This window comes from Coregonus clupeaformis, chromosome 32 (assembly GCF_020615455.1).
Source record: "Coregonus clupeaformis isolate EN_2021a chromosome 32, ASM2061545v1, whole genome shotgun sequence".
NCBI classification, from domain to species: Eukaryota; Metazoa; Chordata; class Actinopteri; order Salmoniformes; family Salmonidae; genus Coregonus; species Coregonus clupeaformis.
The window spans coordinates 461,065-483,068 of record NC_059223.1 but is presented as its reverse complement, the minus strand read 5'-3'; the positions used below and the strand labels follow the sequence as shown (position 1 = coordinate 483,068).

Sequence of the window (22,004 nt, the reverse complement as noted above, 5' to 3'; positions counted from 1 at the left end):
CATTGTTATGGACTTAGAACATCCAATTTGGTTGTTTTTCTATAAAAAAAAGTGTGACTTTTGAGAGCAAAAATCTGTAAAAGAAAATGAAAAAATCTGTAACCTGTGAATTTCTGACTCAGTTTACAACCTCATTTAGATAGAACATATGGGCCTCCTCAGAACTGGTAGGATGTACGTAACATTGAATAGTACATTTTACATTAAAAAAAAAACACATTTTAGTCATTTAGCAGACGCTCTTATCCAGAGCGACTTACAGGAGCAATTAGGGTTAAGTGCCTTGCTCAAGGGCACATCGACAGATTTTTGACCTAGTCGGCTCGGGGATTAGAACCAGCGACCTTTCGGTCACTGGCACAACGCTCTTAACCACTAAGCTACCTGCCGCCCCTAGTACAGTGGATTACAAAATGTGCCTCGTAACTGTAGGCTACTTCTCAGATATAATACAGTCCTGGCCAAATACACTACCTCGTATCAACTGGTGATGATTTTACACACAGATGCAGAAATACTATAAAACATAATCACCGGTTAAAGGGATACTTTGGGATTTTGGGCAATGAGGTCCTTTATGTACTTCTCCGGAGGCAGATGAACTCGTGGACACCATTTTTTATTTTTATGTCTCTGTGTCCAGTACGAAGGAAGTTAAAGGTAGTTGTGCGAGCCAACGCTAACTGGCGTTAGCACAGTGACTGGGAGTTAGCAATTGCGCTAGTTAGCAACTTCCTTCAAACCCGCACGCAGAGACAAACATTTCTATCCCGAAGTATCCCCTTTTAACCGGCGATGATGTTTGCACCAGACACATCCACAGATGCAGAACCAATTAATGACAAGAACAAACTCAGCAATGTACTCCCTGCTGCTCTGGTAGAGAGCTCTGTTACACGCTGTTGCACACCAGTCCACGTCTACATTTTGCATGTCTGTTTTCTAATTGGGTATCTGGTCCTGACTATAGTTGTCCTCTCAGTTCTAGGAACCGTTGAGTATTCCTTTCCTTTCCTGTACGGTATCATGATGTTCGCTTTATTAATATGAAGGCCCACTGTGTGTTTGTGTGTGCGCACATGCGTGTAGGCCCTTTTTTGGGGGGGGATGGTTTCACAGACCAACGTCAACCTAAGCCTTATCCTGGACAACAACAACAACAAAAAAACACACCCTCTTTTTAAATCTAGGAGGAAACATAATCTTGGTTCATACAATGGAAGCAGGTCTATAGTCTATCCACGGTTCAATGTACGCATTCCAACCGTCAACTAAAGCTCTGAATGTTGAAACCGCTAACACCAGTTTAATTGTGCTGTTTTCCAGAACTGTTACTATCAACAGTTCTATGTGTATCGACTATGTAGCCATGTTGTCTTGTTCAAAGTGATTTAAGTACCAGACATCACCTGAAGCCCTGAGTATTGGATCTCTACTACCAGTTCTGTTTATTGACTATGTCCGTGTACTGACTATGTCAAAGTGATTAAGTACCAAACTTAAGCCCTGAATATTGTAATTCCAACACCAGTTGTGTTTATTAACTATGTCTGTGGTGTGTTGTTTCAAAGCGATAAAGTACGACGCGGCGAAGGAGGAGCGTTACCAGCAGGAGGCCAAGCAGAAGGAGCTGCAGCGCATTGAAGAGGCGCTTCTGATGGCTGCTCGCAGAGGTGAGGAGTTAGACTACTGATGGCTGCTCACAGAGGTGAGGAGTTAGACTACTGATGGCTGCTCACAGAGGTGAGGAGTTAGACTGCTGATGGCTGATCACAGAGGTGAGGAGTTAGACTACTGATGGCTGCTCACAGAGGTGAGGAGTTAGACTACTGATGGCTGCTCACAGAGGTGAGGTGTTAGACTACTGATGGCTGCTCACAGAGGTGAGGAGTTAGACTACTGATGGCTGCTCACAGAGGTGAGGAGTTAGACTACTGATGGCTGCTCACAGAGGTGAGGAGTTAGACTACTGATGGCTGCTCGCAGAGGTGAGGAGTTAGACTACTGATGGCTGCTCACAGAGGTGAGGAGTTAGACTACTGATGGCTGATCACAGAGGTGAGGAGTTAGACTACTGATGGCTGATCACAGAGGTGAGGAGTTAGACTACTGATGGCTGATCACAGAGGTGAGGAGTTAGACTACTGATGGCTGATCACAGAGGTGAGGAGTTAGACTACTGATGGCTGATCACAGAGGTGAGGAGACATGAGATCATGACATCTGGTGTATTTAGTCTAACCACTGCTCTCTCTCTCTGCTGTTGACCTTGTGCTGCTGATGGTGTATTTAGACTAACCACTGCTCTCTCTCTGCTGTTGACCTTGTGCTGCTGATGGTGTCTTTAGTCTAACCACTGCTCTCTCTCTGCTGTTGACCTTGTGCTGCTGATGGTGTCTTTAGACTAACCACTGCTCTCTCTCTGCTGTTGACCTTGTGCTGCTGATGGTGTCTTTAGACTAACCACTGCTCTCTCTCTCTGCTGTTGACCTTGTGCTGCTGATGGTGTCTTTAGACTAACCACTGCTCTCTCTCTCTGCTGTTGACCTTGTGCTGCTGATGGTGTCTTTAGACTAACCACTGCTCTCTCTCTCTGCTGTTGACCTTGTGCTGCTGATGGTGTCTTTAGACTAACCACTGCTCTCTCTCTGCTGTTGACCTTGTGCTGCTGATGGTGTCTTTAGACTAACCACTGCTCTCTCTCTGCTGTTGACCTTGTGCTGCTGATGGTGTCTTTAGTCTAACCACTGCTCTCTCTCTGCTGTTGACCTTGTGCTGCTGATGGTGTCTTTAGACTAACCACTGCTCTCTCTCTGCTGTTGACCTTGTGCTGCTGATGGTGTCTTTAGTCTAACCACTGCTCTCTCTCTGCGTTTGACCTTGTGCTGCTGATGGTGTCTTTAGACTAACCACTGCTCTCTCTCTGCGTTTGACCTTGTGCTGCTGATGGTGTCTTTAGACTAACCACTGCTCTCTCTCTGCTGTTGACCTTGTGCTGCTGATGGTGTCTTTAGACTAACCACTGCTCTCTCTCTGCTGTTGACCTTGTGCTGCTCACCTCACGGTGCGGGACACGTAGACTCTCAGACGGGAGAGCTGGTGTTTAATCTGGAAAGTCTTGTGTACAAGGACCCTCAGCATGGTAGGTTCTGTACTGTAGTGGACCAGCCAGGTATTAGGTTCTGTTCTGTTCTGTTCTGTTCTGTTCTGTAGTTTACCAGCCAGACATTAGGTTCTGTTCTGTTCTCTAGTGGACCAGCCAGACATGAGGTTCTGTTCTGTTCTGTTCTGTAGTGGACCAGCCAGACATTAGCTATAGACGACAGCTCCTGCATCATATTATACAGGAACCCCAGCCAAAACATTCTACAGATCCCCACTAATACACTACACAAGCTGACTATAGAAATAGACTCGAATAATCAATAGAAGACTGGAATGAAGCTTTATAACACGTACATTTGTATCTGCACATTTTGTCATCTATGTAGAGATCGAGACTTAATGTTGAAAAACGTAAAAACACATATTTTGAGGGCTTGGACAGTCACCTCTGGTGAAAGTCCTCTGCAACCTCTCTCCTTCTGTAGACCTGATGTGTCACTACTGTTGGCTTTGTCTTCAACCTGTTCTGATGTTTGTCTGTGATGTCACTGTTGCACTGACTATATCCACTAACAGTTATTCCCCTGTTAATGCTGCCCTGACTATATCCACTAACAGTTATTCCCCTGTTAATGCTGCCCTGACTATATCCACTAACAGTTATTCCCCTGTTAATGCTGCCCTGACTATATCCACTAACAGTTATTCCCCTGTTAATGCTGCCCTGACTATATCCACTAACAGTTATTCCCCTGTTAATGCTGCCCTGACTATATCCACTAACAGTTATTCCCCTGTTAATGCTGCCCTGACTATATCCACTAACAGTTATTCCCCTGTTAATGCTGCCCTGACTATATCCACTAACAGTTATTCCCCTGTTAATGCTGCCCTGACTATATCCACTAACAGTTATTCCCCTGTTGATGCTGCCCTGACTATATCCACTAACAGTTATTCCCCTGTTAATGCTGCCCTGACTATATCCACTAACAGTTATTCCCCTGTTAATGCTGCCCTGACTATATCCACTAACAGTTATTCCCCTGTTAATGCTGCCCTGACTATATCCACTAACAGTTATTCCCCTGTTAATGCTGCGTAAATGGTAAAGGATTTAAGAGTAGAAAACAGAAAAAAGGCTTCAGGAGTCTAAAGTCTTTAAAACGCCGTGAAAACAAACAGGGTAGGTACTTGTGTGTTTTTTGGTGTGCATGTATTTTGTGTGCGTGTGTGACTGTCAATGCGATTGTGTGTTGTGACAGTAGTATTGACCAAAAGACATCATCTTAAATCCTCCAATGACTTCCGTGGATTTCAACCAGTGCACGTTATCAGCTGCCTGAGTAGGTTGTTCTGATCCCTTTCAGAAAAGCCTCAGCAGGATGAGAAAAAGGATACGTTTGCCGAGAAGCTGGCCACGCAAGTCATCAAGAACCTGCAAGTGAAGATCACCAGCATCCATATCCGATATGAGGACGATGTCAGTTTCTAGAGCTGGGACACAACACTCCTCACACAGCCTCCTCTCTCCTTGTCTCTTTTCCTCACCACCTCTCCTTGTGTTCTCTTGTCACCTGTTCTCCTCACCTCCTCTCCTCCTCTCCTTTCCTAATCTCTTCTCCTTGTGTCCTCTCCTCACCTCCTCTCCTATATCCTCTCCTCACCTCCTCTCCTTGTCTCCTTTCCTCATCTCCTCTCGTCAACTCCTCTTCTTGTCTCCTCACCTTCTCTCCTCTCCTTTCCTCACCTCCTCTCCTTGTCTAATTTCCTCACCTCCTCTCCTCCTCTCCTTTCCTCACCTCATCTCCTTACTCCTTTCCTCACCTCCTATCCTTGTCTCCTCCTCTCCTTTCCTCACCTCCTCTCCTTGTCTCATTTCCTCACCTCCTCTCCTCCTCTCCTTTCCTCACCTCCTTACTCCTTTCCTCACCTCCTCTCCTTTCCTCACCTCCTCTCCTTGTCTCATTTCCTCACATCCTTTCCTAGTACTTCCTGTCTCCCAGTGCATTTTGGGAGGTTGTGTGATTGGCTCTATGGTTTGTGTGTTACAGATATCAGACCCCCAGCAGCCCCTCTCCATGGGAGTCACCCTGGCTGAGCTGAGTCTACAGGTGTACACACACACACACACACACACACACACACACACACACACACACACACGCACACACACTGGTGGACAGGATTGAATTAGTCTTTCCGAAAACAAAACATGAATTTCTCTTTTGATTTTGTTTGTAGACAACCGATGAGAACTGGAAGGTGTGTATACTGAACGAGGCAGCCAAAATCATCTACAAGGTAACAGCTGTTTGTGTAGCATAAATGAATACATGTTGATGTTATTAAGAGCTCTTGTCACTCTGTCCAAGGTAACACTTTCCACTGAGGTAACAGAGTCCGTAGCTCATACAGATGGATTTCATGGAAGGGCTGACAGATTTCATGGCAAAGCTGTGCTGTATGTTGTTGACTTGTAACATTGGTGTAACATTGTTGATGTGACCCAGTGCGTTTACTCCCTGTCCTCTCTGTGTTTCCAGCTGGGCCGGTTAGAATGTCTGTGTGCTTACTGGAACGTCAACAGTCCCGTCTTCTATAAAGGCTCCTGGGAAGAGATAGTGGTAATGTACCTCTCTGTCTTTACTCCAGTCATCCTCCTTTATTAGGAAGAGATAGTGGTAATGCACCTCTGTCTTTACTCCAGTCATCCTCCTTTATTAGGAAGAGATAGTGGTTATGAACCTCTCTGTCTTTACTCCAGTCATCCTCCTTCATTAGGAAGAGATAGTGGTAAGGAACCTCTCTGTCTTTACTCCAGTCATCCTCCTTCATTAGGAAGAGATAGTAGTAATGAACCTCTGTCTTTACTCCAGTCATCCTCGTTCATTAGGAAGAGATAGTGGTAATGAACCTCTCTGTCTTTACTCCAGTCATCCTCCTTCATTAGGAAGAGATAGTGGTAATGTACCCCTCTGTCTTTACTCCAGTCATCCTCCTTCATTAGGAAGAGATAGTGGTAATGAACCTCTGTCTTTACTCCAGTCATCCTCCTTTATTAGGAAGAGATAGTGGTTATGAACCTCTCTGTCTTTACTCCAGTCATCCTCCTTCATTAGGAAGAGATAGTGGTAATGTACCTCTCTGTCTTTACTCCAGTCATCCTCCTTCATTAGGAAGAGATAGTGGTAATGAACCTCTCTGTCTTTACTCCAGTCATCCTCCTTCATTAGGAAGAGATAGTGGTAATGAACCTCTCTGTCTTTACTCCAGTCATCCTCCTTCATTAGGAAGAGATAGTGGTAATGAACCTCTCTGTCTGTACTCCAGTCATCCTCCTTCATTAGGAAGAGATAGTGGTAATGAACCTCTCTGTCTTTACTCCAGTCATCCTCCTTTATTAGGAAGAGATAGTGGTAATGAACCTCTCTGTCTTTACTCCAGTCATCCTCCTTCATTAGGAAGAGATAGTGGTAATGAACCTCTCTGTCTTTACTCCAGTCATCCTCCTTCATTAGGAAGAGATAGTGGTAATGAACCTCTCTGTCTTTACTCCAGTCATCCTCCTTCATTAGGAAGAGATAGTGGTAATGAACCTCTCTGTCTTTACTCCAGTCATCCTCCTTTATTAGGAAGAGATAGTGGTAATGAACCTCTCTGTCTTTACTCCAGTCATTCTCCTTCATTAGGAAGAGATAGTGGTAATGAACCTCTCTGTCTTTACTCCAGTCATCCTCCTTCATTAGGAAGAGATAGTGGTAATGAACCTCTCTGTCTTTACTCCAGTCATCCTCCTTTATTAGGAAGAGATAGTGGTAATGAACCTCTCTGTCTTTACTCCAGTCATCCTCCTTTATTAGGAAGAGATATTGGTAATGAACCTCTCTGTCTTTACTCCAGTCATCCTCCTTCATTAGGAAGAGAGAGTGGTAATGCACCTCTCTGTCTTTACTCCAGTCATCCTCCTTCATTAGGAAGAGATAGTGGTAATGAACCTCTCTGTCTTTACTCCAGTCATCCTCCTTCATTAGGAAGAGATAGTGGTAATGAACCTCTCTGTCTTTACTCCAGTCATCCTCCTTTATTAGGAAGAGATAGTGGTAATGAACCTCTCTGTCTTTACTCCAGTCATCCTCCTTCATTAGGAAGAGATAGTGGTTATGAACCTCTCTGTCTTTACTCCAGTCATCCTCCTTCATTAGGAAGAGATAGTGGTAATGAACCTCTCTGTCTTTACTCCAGTCATCCTCGTTCATTAGGAAGAGATAGTAGTAATGAACCTCTCTGTCTTTACTCCAGTCATCCTCCTTTATTAGGAAGAGATAGTGGTAATGAACCTCTCTGTCTTTACTCCAGTCATCCTCCTTTATTAGGAAGAGATAGTGGTAATGAACCTCTCTGTCTTTACTCCAGTCATCCTCCTTCATTAGGAAGAGATAGTGGTAATGCACCTCTCTGTCTTTACTCCAGTCATCCTCCTTCATTAGGAAGAGATAGTAGTAATGAACCTCTCTGTCTTTACTCCAGTCATCCTCCTTCATTAGGAAGAGATAGTGGTAAGGAACCTCTGTCTTTACTCCAGTCATCCTCCTTCATTAGGAAGAGATAGTGGTAAGGAACCTCTCTGTCTTTACTCCAGTCATCCTCCTTCATTAGGAAGAGATAGTAGTAATGAACCTCTCTGTCTTTACTCCAGTCATCCTCCTTCATTAGGAAGAGATAGTGGTAAGGAACCTCTGTCTTTACTCCAGTCATCCTCCTTCATTAGGAAGAGATAGTGGTAAGGTACGTTGTGTCACATGACACCATACGATACAATATGTTTTATTGTTAATATATTTACATGGAAATGCATTTTGTGAAGTCAGCATGCAAACACAATCCACTATAATACGTGCAGTACGGAAAACACTGGAACGTTTTTACACAAGTCACACATGTTGAGAGTCTCTGAGGCCTATTGTCCCACCATGTGTTTGGCCTGCCTGCATCTGTCCTATGTCTTTTGCACAGTTCATTGTGTTCAAATCAAATCAAATCAAATCAAATTTTATTGGTCACATGCGCCGAATACAACAGGTGCAGACATTACAGTGAAATGCTTACTTACAGCCCTTAACCAACAGTGCATTTATTTTAAACAAAAAAGTAAGAATAAAACAACAACAAAAAAGTGTTGAGAAAAAAAGAGCAGAAGTAAAAAATAAAGTGACAGTAGGGAGGCTATATATACAATAGAATAAAGTGACAGTAGGGAGGCTATATATACAGGGGGGTACCGTTGCATAGTCAATGTGCGGGGGCACCGGCTAGTTGAGGTAATATGTACATGTGGGTAGAGTTAAAGTGACTATGCATAAATACTTAACAGAGTAGCAGCAGCGTAAAAGGGATGGGGTGGGGGGGCAGTGCAAATAGTCCGGGTAGCCATGATTAGCTGTTCAGGAGTCTTATGGCTTGGGGGTAGAAGCTGTTGAGAAGTCTTTTGGACCTAGACTTGGCACTCCGGTACCGCTTGCCGTGCGGTAGCAGAGAGAACAGTCTATGACTAGGGTGACTGGAGTCTTTGACAATTTTGAGGGCCTTCCTCTGACACCGCCTGGTATAGAGGTCCTGGATGGCAGGGAGCTTTGCCCCAGTGATGTACTGGGCCGTACGCACTACCCTCTGTAGTGCCTTGCGGTCAGAGGCCAAGCAGTTGCCATACCAGGCGGTGATGCAACCAGTCAGGATGCTCTCGATGGTGCAGCTGTAGAATTTTTTGAGGATCTGAGGACCCATGCCAAATCTTTTTAGTCTCCTGAGGGGGAATAGGCTTTGTCGTGCCCTCTTCACGACTGTCTTGGTGTGTTTGGACCATGATAGTTCGTTGGTGATGTGGACACCAAGGAACTTGAAGCTCTCAACCTGTTCCACTACAGCCCCGTCGATGAGAATGGGGGCGTGCTCAGTCCTCTTTTTTTTCCTGTAGTCCACAATCATCTCCTTTGTCTTGGTCACGTTGAGGGGAGAGGTTGTTGTCCTGGCACCACACGGCCAGATCTCTGACCTCCTCCCTATAGGCTGTCTCATCGTTGTCGGTGATCAGGCCTACCACTGTTGTGTCGTCGGCAAACTTAATGATGGTGTTGGAGTCGTGCCTGGCCATGCAGTCATGGGTGAACAGAGAGTACAGGAGGGGACTGAGCACGCACCCCTGAGGGGCCCCCGTGTTGAGGATCAGTGTGGCAGATGTGTTGTTACCTACCCTTACCACCTGGGGGCGGCCCGTCAGGAAGTCCAGGATCCAGTTGCAGAGGGAGGTGTTTAGTCCCAGGATCCTTAGCTTAGTGATGAGCTTTGAGGGCACTATGGTGTTGAATGCTGAGCTGTAGTCAATGAATAGCATTCTCACGTAGGTGTTCCTCTTGTCCAGGTGGGGAAAGGGCAGTGTGGAGTGCGATAGAGATTGCATCATCTGTGGATCTGTTGGGGCGGTATGCAAATTGGAGTGGGTCTAGGGTTTCTGGGATTATGCTGTTGATGTGAGCCATGACCAGTCTTTCAAAGCACTTCATGGCTACAGACGTCAGTGCCACGGGTCGGTAGTCATTTAGGCAGGTTATCTTAGAGTTCTTGGGCACGGGGACTATGGTGGTCTGCTTGAAACATGTTGGTATTACAGACTCAGTCAGGGACATGTTGAAAATGTCAGTGAAGACACTTGCCAGTTGGTCAGCACATGCTCGGAGTACACGTCCTGGTAATCCGTCTGGCCCTGCGGCCTTGTGAATGTTGACCTGCTTAAAAGTCTTACTCACATCGGCTACGGAGAGCGTGATCACATAGTCGTCCGGAACAGCTGGTGCTCTCATGCATGCTTCAGTGTTGCTTGCCTCGAAGCGAGCATAGAAGTGGTTTAGCTCGTCTGGTAGGCTTGTGTCACTGGGCAGCTCGCGGCTGTGCTTCCCTTTGTAGTCTGTAATAGTTTTCAAGCCCTGCCACATCCGACGAGCGTCAGAGCCAGTGTAGTATGATTCAATCTTAGACCTGTATTGACTCTTTGCCTGTTTGATGGTTCGTCGGAGGTCATAGCGGGATTTCTTATAAGCGTCCGGGTTAGAGTCCCGTTCCTTGAAAGCGGCAGCTCTACCCTTTAGCTCAGTGCGGATGTTTCCTGTAATCCATGGCTTCTGGTTGGGGTATGTACGTACGGTCACTGTGGGGACGACATCATCGATGCACTTATTGATGAAGCCAGTGACTGATGTGGTGTACTCCTCAATGCTGTCTGAAGAATCCCTGAACATGTTCCAGTCTGTGCTAGCAAAACAGTCCTGTAGCTTAGCATCTGCGTCATCTGACCACTTTTTTATTAGCTTTTTTATTAGCCGAGTCACTGGTGCTTCCTGCTTCAGTTTTTGCAGTTGTTGCTGTCTAACTAAAGGAATATTCTGTGGTAACAGCAGTTCATTGTGTTGCTGTCTAACTAAAGGAATATTCTGTGGTAACAGCAGTTCATTGTGTTGCTGTCTAACTAAAGGAATATTCTGTGGTAACAGCAGTTCATTGTGTTGCTGTCTAACTAAAGGAATATTCTGTGGTAACAGCAGTTCATTGTGTTGCTGTCTAACTAAAGGAATATTCTGTGGTAACAGCAGTTCATTGTGGTGCTGTCTAACTAAAGGAATATTCTGTGGTAACAGCAGTTCATTGTGGTGCTGTCTAACTAAAGGAATATTCTGTGGTAACAGCAGTTCATTGTGTTGCTGTCTAACTAAAGGAATATTCTGTGGTAACAGCAGTTCATTGTGGTGCTGTCTAACTAAAGGAATATTCTGTGGTAACAGTAGTTCATTGTGTTGCTGTCTAACTAAAGGAATATTCTGTGGTAACAGCAGTTTATTGTGTTGCTGTCTAACTAAAGGAATATTCTGTGGTAACAGCAGTTCATTGTGTTGCTGTCTCACTAAAGGAATATTCTATTCAAGTGACACATGGCTCCTATATTCAACATGTCAACTGATAATTGAAAAGCAAACTAGTCAGAGCTGTTGAGTAATGCAGCAGACAGGCCTTGGCTTGCTGTCATCATGCAGCAGAACAGGGCTTGGCTTGCTGTCATCATGCAGCAGAACAGGGCTTGGCTTGCTGTCATCATGCAGCAGAACAGGGCTTGGCTTGCTGTCATCATGCAGCAGAACAGGGCTTGGCTTGCTGTCATCATGCAGCATAACAGAGCTTGGCTTGCTGTCATCATGCAGCATAACAGGGCTTGGCTTGCTGTCATCATGCAGCAGACAGGGCTTGGCTTGCTGTCATCATGCAGCAGAACAGGGCTTGGCTTGCTGTCATCATGCAGCAGACAGGACTTGGCTTGCTGTCATCATGCAGCAGACAGGGCTTGGCTTGCTGTCATCATGCAGCAGAACAGGGCTTGGCTTGCTGTCATCATGCAGCAGAACAGGGCTTGGCTTGCTGTCATCATGCAGCAGACAGGTTTTGGCTTGCTGTCATCATGCAGCAGAACAGTGCTTGACTTGCTATCATCATGCAGCAGAACAGGGCTTGGCTTGCTGTCATCATGCAGCAGAACAGGGCTTGGCTTGCTGTCTTCATGCAGCAGAACAGGGCTTGGCTTATTGTCATGCATTTATAACTGGGTATTTGTTAGTGTGTCTGAATGTGTATGTTGTGGTCTGATCATATTGTCTCCAGTGTGTTGTGGTCTGATCGTATTGTCCCCAGTGTGTTGTGGTCTGATCATATTGTCTCCAGTGTGTTGTGGTCTGATCATATTGTCTCCAGTGTGTTGTGGTCTGATCATATTGTCTCCAGTGTGTTGTGGTCTGATCATATTGTCCCCAGTGTATTGTGGTCTGATCATATTGTCCCCAGTGTGTTGTGGTCTGATCATATTGTCTCCAGTATGTTGTGGTCTGATCATATTGTCTCCAGTGTGTTGTGGTCTGATCATATTGTCCCCAGTGTGTTGTGGTCTGATCGTATTGTCCCCAGTGTGTTTTGTGTTGTTGAATGTCAGAATAACAGAGAGTAATGGGGAATATATATCTCTGTCAGATGTTGACACGAGAGGAGAGGAGGTTGTTGTTGTTTCATTAGTGTGTGTGTGTGTGTGTGTGTGTGTGTGTGTGTGTGTGTGTGTGTGTGTGTGTGTGTGTGTGTGTGTGTGTGTGTGTGTGTGTGTGTGTGTGTGTGTGTGTGTGTGTGTGTGTGTGTGTGTGTGTGTGTGTGTGTGTGTGTGTGTGTGTGTGTGTGTGTGTGTGTGTGTGTGTGTGTGTGTGTGTGTGTGTGTGTGTGTGTGTGTGTGTGCGCTGTTGCTGGTGACATACAAGTAAACCCAGGCACACACCACGGATAAACGGATCAATGTCTTTTCCACAGCACTGCAGACAGCATCATTGGTGCTGGTTGGTAGTTGCCTCAGGCTGAGAAGCATCATTAGGACGTGTGTGTGTCTGCGCGCGTCCGTCCGTGTGCGTGCGCCAATAAGCCTCTGACACGTGGGTGAAGTAGCCGTGTGACGTTCTCTCATCTGGAATGAGGTGTAACTAAGTTAGTGTTTCCGTTAGCTATTCACATGAACTCCCATGGCTGAATCAGAATACAGCTGTATCTAGCTAGCCACACACAGTTGACAATACAATATCTTAGATGAGTTGGTTTTAGGCTGGGTATCTGTGAGGCACTTTGTGACAACTGCTGATGTAAAAAGGGCTTTATAAAATTAATTTCATTGATTGATAGTTTATCAGAGGATTATAAATGAATTTCCCTTGCGAGATCATTCAGTTTATTTTGCTTCCCCCTGGATTTGATAAAAACAAAAAACAAAAATTGGTTGACTGTTCTCTCTCCCTGGTGTTGGCTGTTCTCTCTCCCTGGTGTTGACTGTTCTCTCTCCCTGGTGTTGACTGTTCTCTCTCCCTGGTGTTGACTGTTCTCTCTCCCTGGTGTTGACTGTTCTCTCTCCCTGGTGTTGACTGTTCTCTCTCTCCCTGGTGTTGACTGTTGTCTCTCCCTGGTGTTGACTGTACTACATAAGGCTTAACTCTACATAAGGCTTAACACTACATAAGGCTTAACACTACATAAGGCTTAAACTCTACATAAGGCTTAACTCTACATAAGGCTTAAACACTACATAAGGCTTAAACACTACATAAGGCTTAACACTACATAAGGCTTAACACTACATAAGGCTTAACACTACATAAGGCTTAAACACTACATAAGGCTTAAACACTACATAAGGCTTAAACACTACATAAGGCTTAAACACTACATAAGGCTTAACACTACATAAGGCTTAACACTACATAAGGCTTAAACACTACATAAGGCTTAATGATTTAGCTAGTATCAAACCATCCAAACCCTAGCCTTGCGTCATGACAACTATCTGTTGCTTCTAAACATTTAGAGGTTCAGTTTAAATACTGATGGAACAGTATGGCAGGCGGAGTAGCCTATGTTCTGTAAGATCATTTCCCTGTAAGATATTCCTTACAAGACGTTGACCTCTTATGTACGCCTTCCAGTGGAGAGGTATTATAGATCCCTATATGAAGTACTACCCTGAAGGTATTCAAGTCCCTAACCGCTCCTCCCTCCATTATCTTTTCACACGCTCTCCTTCTCTCCTCTCCTGTTTTTATAGACATTTGCATTTTCCTCAATAAGCTCTGTAGATAATGTATCCAACACCACCATATACAGTGGTACTATCTCCACCATGAAAGAGCCACTCAGTCTGAATACAAACTGAAGAACAGGCTTTATGTAACCTACTATAGACAGGACCAGGACTCAGGAGTTGTTCCTCACCACTTGACCTGACCAGGATAAGGAGGTCGATGCATGCGGTCTCCCTACTGGTCCTAGTTATAGTAGATACGCGTGGTTACACAGAGCTGTGAGGGTCGTTCTGTTCCCTGTCAGTCTGAACACTCGTTACAACACAGAGCTGTGAGGGTCGTTCTGTTCCCTGTCAGTCTGAACACTCGTTACAACACAGAGCTGTGAGGGTCGTTCTGTTCCCTGTCAGTCTGAACACTCGTTACAACACAGAGCTGTGAGGGTCGTTCTGTTCCCTGTCAGTCTGAACACTCGTTACAACACAGAGCTGTGAGGGTCGTTCTGTTCCCTGTCAGTCTGAACACTCGTTACAACACAGAGCTGTGAGGGTCGTTCTGTTCCCTGTCAGTCTGAACACTCGTTACAACACAGAGCTGTGAGGGTCGTTCTGTTCCCTGTCAGTCTGAACACTTGTTACAACACAGAGGTCTCATGAGATCCCCGTAGCTGTGTGTTGTAACGAGCGTAGTGACTTCAGAGAACCTGTAGTTATAGTCATAACTTTCCGTTATTTCCACCATCACTTGCTAACAGACTTTAAACATAGACGTGGAGCACAGGGTCTTGACCAGCTCAGTGCTTCATTATCTTTAGGGCGATATTTCATTCTCGAATGAACCACAGGTCAAATGGATTTGGAACAAACCGTTTGGGGTCTTTGTTTGAACTGTTAATTATTCTTTGGGTTGATCCGACCAGCTGTTTCCATCTTAGATACACGTTGGGTTGATCCGACAGCTGTTTCCATCTTAGATACACGTTGGGTTGATCCGACAGCTGTTTCCATCTTAGATACACGTTGGGTTGATCCGACAGCTGTTTCCATCTTAGATACACGTTGGGTTGATCCGACAGCTGTTTCCATCTTAGATACACTTTGTCCCGAGTGGCACAGTGGTCTAAGGCACTGCATCGCAGTGCTAGCTGTGCCACTAGAGATCCTGGTTGGAGTCCAGGCTCTGTCGCAGCCGGCCGCGACCGGGAGACCCATGGGCGGCGCACAATTGGTCCAGCGTCGTCCAAGGTAGGAGAGGGTTTGGCCGGCAGGGATGTGGGTTCGTTTCCCACGTGGGGCCAGTATGAAAAAAACAAAAAACAAAACAAACAAAAAAACATGTATGCACTCACTAACTGTAAGTCGCTCTGGATAAGAGCGTCTGCTAAATGACTTAAAATGTCATGTAAATGTCATGATATAATATAATACGGTTGAAGTCGGAAGTTTACATACACTTAGGTTGGAGTCATTAAAACTCGTTTTTCAACCACTCCACAAATGTCTTGTTAACAAACTATAGTTTTGGCAAGTCGGTTAGGAGATCTACTTTGTGCATGACACAAGTAATTTTTCCAACAATTGTTTACAGACAGATTATTTCACTTATAATTCACTGTATCACAATTCCAGTGGGTCAGAAGTTTACATACACTAAGTTGACTGTGCCTTTAAACAGCTTGGAAAATTCCAGAAAATGATGTCAAGGCTTTAGAAGCTTCTGATAGGCTAATTGACATAATTTGAGTCAATTGGAGGTGTACCTGTGGATGTATTTCAAGGCCTACCTTCAAACTCAGTGCCTCTTTGCTTGACATCATGGGAAAATAAAAAAAAATCAGCCAAGACCTCAGAAAAAGAATTGTAGACCTCCACAAGTCTGGTTCATCCTTGGGAGCAATTTCCAAACGCCTGAAGGTACCACGTTCATCTGTAAAAACAATAGTATGCAAGTATAAACACCATGGGACCACGCAGCCGTCATACCGCTCAGGAAGAAGACGTGTTCTGTCTCCTAGAGATGAACGTACTTTGGTGCGAAAAGTGCAAATCAATCCCAGAACAACAGCAAAGGACCTTGTGAAGATGCTGGAGGAAACAGGTACAAAAGTATCTATATCCACAGTAAAATGAGTCCTATATCAACATAACCTGAAAGGCTGCTCAGCAAGGAAGAAGCCACTGCTCCAAAACCGCCCATCGTTATGTTTGGAGGAAAAAGGGGGAAGCTTGCAAGCCGAAGAAAACCATCCCAACCGTGAAGCACTGGGGTGGCAGCATCATGCTGTGGGTGTGCTTTGCTGCAGGAGGGACTGGTGCACTTCACAAAATAGATGGCATCATGAGGAAGGAAAATTATGTGGATATATTGAAGCAACATCTCAAGACATCAGTCAGGAAGTTAAAGATTGGTCGCAAATGGGTCTTCCAAATGGACAATGACCCCAAGCATACTTCCAAAGTTGTGGCAAAATGGCTTAAGGACAACAAAGTCAAGGTATTGGAGTGGCCATCACAAAGCCCTGACCTCAATCCTATAGAAAATGTGTGGGCAGAACTGAAAAAGCGTGTTCAAGCAAGGAGGCCTACAAACCTGACTCAGTTACAACAGCTCTGTCAGGAGGAATGGGCCAAAATTCACCCAACTTATTGTGGGAAGCTTGTGGAAGGCTACCCAAAACGTTTGACCCAAGTTAAACAATTTAAAGGCAATGCTACCAAATACTAATTGAGTGTATGTAAACTTCCGACCCACTGGGAATGTGATGAAAGAAATAAAAGCTGAAATAAATCATTCTCTCTACTATTATTCTGACATTTCACATTCTTAAAATAAAGTGGTGATCCTAACTGACCTAAAACAGGGAATTTTTACTAGGATTAAAATGTCAGGAATTGTGAAAAACTGAGTTTAAATGTATTTGGCGAAGGTTTATGTAAACATCCGACCTCAACTGTATCTGCCATTTAACAGACACTTTTATCCAAAATTCTGGTCAGCCAAATCACTAGCAACCATCCATCACTATTACACACACTATGGCAGACAATCCTCCTCCTAATATATAAATCATCATTTAATAATAATATTATATGGCATTTGGCAGATGCTTTTTTTCCAAAGCGACTTACAGTCATGCGTACATACATTTTACTTATGGGTGGTCCCGGGAATCAAACCCACTATCCTGGTGTTGCAAGCACCGTGCTCTACAAACTGAGCTACAGAAGACCAGAGTCATATCTGTGTGATTTATTTTTTATTTTTTACCCCCCTTTTTGTCCCAAATTTTGATCTTGTCTCATCGCTGCAACTCCCCGATGGGCTCGGGAGAGGCGAAGGTCGAGTCATGCGTTCTCCGAAACGTGATCCGCCAAACCGCGCTTCTTAACACCCCGCCCGCTTAACCCGGAAGCCAGCCGCACCAATGTGTCAGAGGAAACACTGTTCACCATGACAACCGAGGTCAGCCTGCAGGCACCCGGCCCGCCACAAGGAGTTGCTAAAGCGCGATGAGCCAAGTAAAGCCTCCCCCTTGGCCAAACCCTCCCCTAACCCGGACGACGCTGGGCCAATTGTGCGCCGCCCTATGGGACTCCCGGTCACGGCCGGTTGTGACACAGCCTGGGATCGAACCCGGGTCTGTAGTGCAGCGCCTTGGACCGCGTTGCGCCACTCGGGAGACCCCATGTCTGTGTGATTTTCTAATCTTCATCCTTCTCTTTGTGTCTGTCCAGGAAAAGCTGAAGGCTGGCATCAGTACCAAGGACCAAGAGCTCAAAGACTACCAATATAGTATGTACCACTGGCAACACACACACTTTCCGTTAGAAAAAACAGAGAAACGTGTCCTTCCACACTTCAAATGTTTTTATTAAAGCTTTCATTTGACTATCCATGGCAACCTGCCAGCCAAGCCAGGAGACCATTAATATTGTTGCTTTTAAGTGTTGGATGCTTTTATCTTATCCTCACTCACCGACTGGATATACTGGCATATGTTTTCCTCTGTTAGCTTTAAAACGACTATCTTCCCAACCTCATGAAGATGAGAAAACACTCAGAGTGAACTGGTGGTCTAGAAGACGGATGTGACAGCGTTATGACAGACCAATGTGAATATGGTGATTCCGTAAATGACTTTCTGTTCTCTCCCACCGTCTGTCTGTCTGTCTGTCTCTGAACGTCTTGTGTGACTGTCTGTTTCTATGATTTGAGATGAATGCTGGTCCTAGATTAAGAAGCACTTTCGATGGAGGATCTCCAATGATCATGGTGTCTAGTCTAACCAACCCTAGATGTTGGAGGGGGAATGATCCATAAAGATGTTGGTCATATTAAAGTAGATTTCATAGGATGTTCTCTCTCTCTCTCTCTCTCTCCATGCAGTTTTCAAACCCATCTTTGCCTCTGCTAAAATGGTTATCAACCCTAATGCTGAGATTGAGCTGAAGTCCCCCAAAGCCAACCTGTATCTGGAGGTTCAGAATGTAGCAATAGAGATTACCAAACCACAGGTACGAACACACACACACACACAGCACACACACACACACACACACACACACACACACACACACACACACACACACACACACATGCATGCCAACTTAGAACATAGCTGACCAAACCTTCTTGGACTGATTCTGCTGACTAGAAGGGTTTACTTCCAGTATGTTCCAGTATGTTCCATTATGTTCCAGTATGTTCCAGTAGCTGATGTGTACTTGTTTAGTCCCGCTAAACCTAGTTGAATGCTCTGACTGAAAGTGGCTCTGGATCAGAGCGTCTGTTAAATGACTAAAATGTAAATGTAAATATCAACCATACAGACTTGACCTGGGTCAAATACATATCAAATACCTTCAAATACTTCATATGCACTTCATTTAGCTGGTTCCATGGTGCCAGCAAGCCTAACATATGCACCTCACACGTATTTGACCCAGGTCTGACCCAGAACACACAATACATCCACAGCCTGTACGCCATCTGGCTAGTGATGGCACAACATTAGCATACAGCTTACAACACAGGCTTGCGAAAGTATTCACCCCCCTTGGCATTTTTCCTATTTTGTTGCCTTACAACCTTGGAATTAAAATGGATTGTTTGGGGGTTTGTATCATTTGATTTACACAACATGCCTACCACTTTGAAGATGCAAAATATTTTTTTTGGGTGAAACAAACAAGAAAGACAAAAAAAACAGAGAACTTGAGCGTGCATATCTATTCACCACCCCAAAGTCAATACTTTTGCAGCAATTACAGCTGCAAGTCTCTTGGGGTATGTCTCTATAAGCTTGGCACATCTAGCCACTGGGATTTTTGCCCATTCTTCAAGGCAAAACTGCTCCAGCTCCTTCAAGTTGGATGGGTTCCACTGGTGTACAGCAATCTTTAAGTCATACCACAGATTCTCAATTGGATTGAGGTCTGGGCTTTGACTAGGCCATTCCAAGACATTTAAATGTTTCCCCTTAAACCACTTGAGTGTTGCTTTAGCAGTATGCTTAGGGTCATTGTCCTGCTGGAAGGTGAACCTCCATCCCAGTCTCAAATCTCTGGAAGACTGAAACTGGTTTCCCTCAAGAATTTCCCTGTATTTAGCGCCATCCATCATTCCTTCAATTCTGACTAGTTTCCCAGTCCCAGCCGATGAAAAACATCCCCACAGCATGATGCTGCCACCACCATGCTTCACTGTGGGGATGGTGTTCTCGGGGTGATGAGAGGTGTTGGGTTTGCGCCAGACATAGCGTTTTCCTTGATGGCCAAAAAGCTCAATTTTAGTCTCATCTGACCAGAGTACCTTCTTCCATATGTTTGGGGAGTCTCCCACATGCCTTTTGGCGAACACCAAACGTGTTTGCTTATTTTTTTCTTTAAGCAATGGCTTTTTTCTGCCCAGCTCTATGGAGTGTACAGCTTAAAGTGGTCCTATGGACAGAAACTCCCATCTCCGCTGTGGAGCTTTGCAGCTTCTTCAGGGTTATCTTTGGTCTCTGTTGCCTCTCTGATTAATACCCTCCTTGCCTGGTCCGTGAGTTTTGGTGGGTTTGTTGTGGTGCCATATTCTTTCAATTTTTTAGTAATGGATTTAATGGTGCTCCGTGGGATATTCAAAGTTTCAGATTTTTTTATAACCCAACCCTGAACTGTACTTCTCCACAACTTTGTCCTTGACCTGTTTGGAGAGCTCCTTGGTCTTCATGGTGCCGCTTGCTTGGTGGTGCCCCTTGCTTAGTGGTGTTGCAGACTCTGGGGCCTTTCAGAACAGGTGTGTATATACTGAGATCATGTGACACTTAGATTGCACACAGGTGGACTTTATTTAACTAATTATGTGACTTCTGAAGGTAATTGGTTGCACCCGATCTTATTTAGTGGCTTCATAGCAAAGGGGCTGAATACATATGCACGCACCACTTTTCCGTTGTTTATTTTTTAGAATTTTTTGAAACAAGTTTTTTTTTTCATTTCACTTCACCAATTTGGACTATTTTGTGTATGTCCATTACATGAAATCCAAATAAAAATTAAAGGTTGTAATGCAACAAAATAGGAAAAACGCCAAGGGAGATGAATACTTTTGCAAGGCACTGTATGGAATAATTTGTCAATGTTGTTGTAGTCCTCTGTGGAATCATTTGTCAATGTTGTTGTAGTCCTCTGTGGAATCATTTGTCAATGTTTTTGTAGTCCTTTGTAGAATCATTTCAGAAGCCTCTCTTTATGTGCACACCCTGACATGTATTCCACATGTTTCAATTTGCTGCTGGTTATTTTAACAAGATAGCATTCCCACATTTAAATGATCTTTAATCCTGAAATACATTTGAATTATATGTACTCGGTTGTTATCTATTCCTGGTTAGTACCTAACCATGGTGGACCTGCTAGAGTCTATAGACTGATATCATGTTGTCTATTCCTGTTTAGTACCTAACCATGGTGGACCTGCTAGAGTCTATAGACTGATATCATGTTATCTACTCCTGTTTAGTACCTAACCATGGTGGACCTGCTAGAGTCTATAGACTGATATCATGTTGTCTATTCCTGTTTAGTACCTAACCATGGTGGACCTGCTAGAGTCTATAGACTGATATCATGTTATCTATTCCTGTTTAGTACCTAACCATGGTGGACCTGCTAGAGTCTATAGACTGATATCATGTTGTCTACTCCTGTTTAGTACCTAACCATGGTGGACCTGCTAGAGTCTATAGACTGATATCATGTTGTCTATTCCTGTTTAGTACCTAACCATGGTGGACCTGCTAGAGTCTATAGACTGATATCATGTTATCTACTCCTGTTTAGTACCTAACCATGGTGGACCTGCTAGAGTCTATAGACTGATATCATGTTATCTATTCCTGTTTAGTACCTAACCATGGTGGACCTGCTAGAGTCTATAGACTGATATCATGTTGTCTATTCCTGTTTAGTACCTAACCATGGTGGACCTGCTAGAGTCTATAGACTGATATCATGTTGTCTATTCCTGTTTAGTACCTAACCATGGTGGACCTGCTAGAGTCTATAGACTGATATCATGTTATCTACTCCTGTTTAGTACCTAACCATGGTGGACCTGCTAGAGTCTATAGACTGATATCATGTTATCTATTCCTGTTTAGTACCTAACCATGGTGGACCTGCTAGAGTCTATAGACTGTATGGTTAAGAATGGACCCTACAGGAAGTTCAGACCTGATGTACCTGTACACACAAATGCCAAGCACTGGTAAGTCAACCAACCAACCAGTCAACCAACCAGTCAACCAACCAACCAGTCAACCAACCAGTTAACCAACCAGTCAACCACTCCATACATTCTAATGGGCAGTACTAGTCAATGTTGTGAATGCTATCTGTTTATCAGGATGGGGTCAACGCAATGTGAAGTTTTCAGAATCTCAGCTCCTTAACTATGGTGTGACGTTGTTTCCAGGTGGAAGTACGGTGTGAACAGTGTTCTGGACGTCCATATCAGACGCTTCAATCAGATGTGGTCCTGGTCCAACATCAGGAAGCACCGCCACACTCTGAAGGCCTACAGGGCAGCCTACAAGAGCAAACTACTGGCCACGCAGGGTAAACTCAAAGAGGACCAGGAGAAACAGATCCAGGACCTGGAGAAGAGCCTGGATGTTTTCAACATCACCTTAGCCCGGCAACAAGCACAGATAGAGGTTTGTGCAGTATTTGTTTTACCCATTAACCAAAAGTCTTCTACAATATATTACTGTGT

The 22,004-nt window shown here is 44.5% G+C and overlaps 1 protein-coding gene across 1 annotated transcript in view; it reads left to right on the top strand.

The window, feature by feature from the left end:
• Nucleotides 1-22,004, top strand: part of LOC121548184 (vacuolar protein sorting-associated protein 13C) — a 199,802-nt gene that overhangs the window by 30,610 nt on the left and 147,188 nt on the right. Inside the window, 11 exon segments of the mRNA XM_045209946.1 lie at nucleotides 1,572-1,673; nucleotides 3,080-3,142; nucleotides 4,220-4,291; nucleotides 4,476-4,588; nucleotides 5,160-5,219; nucleotides 5,350-5,409; nucleotides 5,652-5,732; nucleotides 17,480-17,537; nucleotides 18,132-18,259; nucleotides 21,391-21,497; nucleotides 21,705-21,945. Of these exon segments, the coding sequence (XP_045065881.1) occupies nucleotides 1,572-1,673; nucleotides 3,080-3,142; nucleotides 4,220-4,291; nucleotides 4,476-4,588; nucleotides 5,160-5,219; nucleotides 5,350-5,409; nucleotides 5,652-5,732; nucleotides 17,480-17,537; nucleotides 18,132-18,259; nucleotides 21,391-21,497; nucleotides 21,705-21,945 (1,085 nt within the window).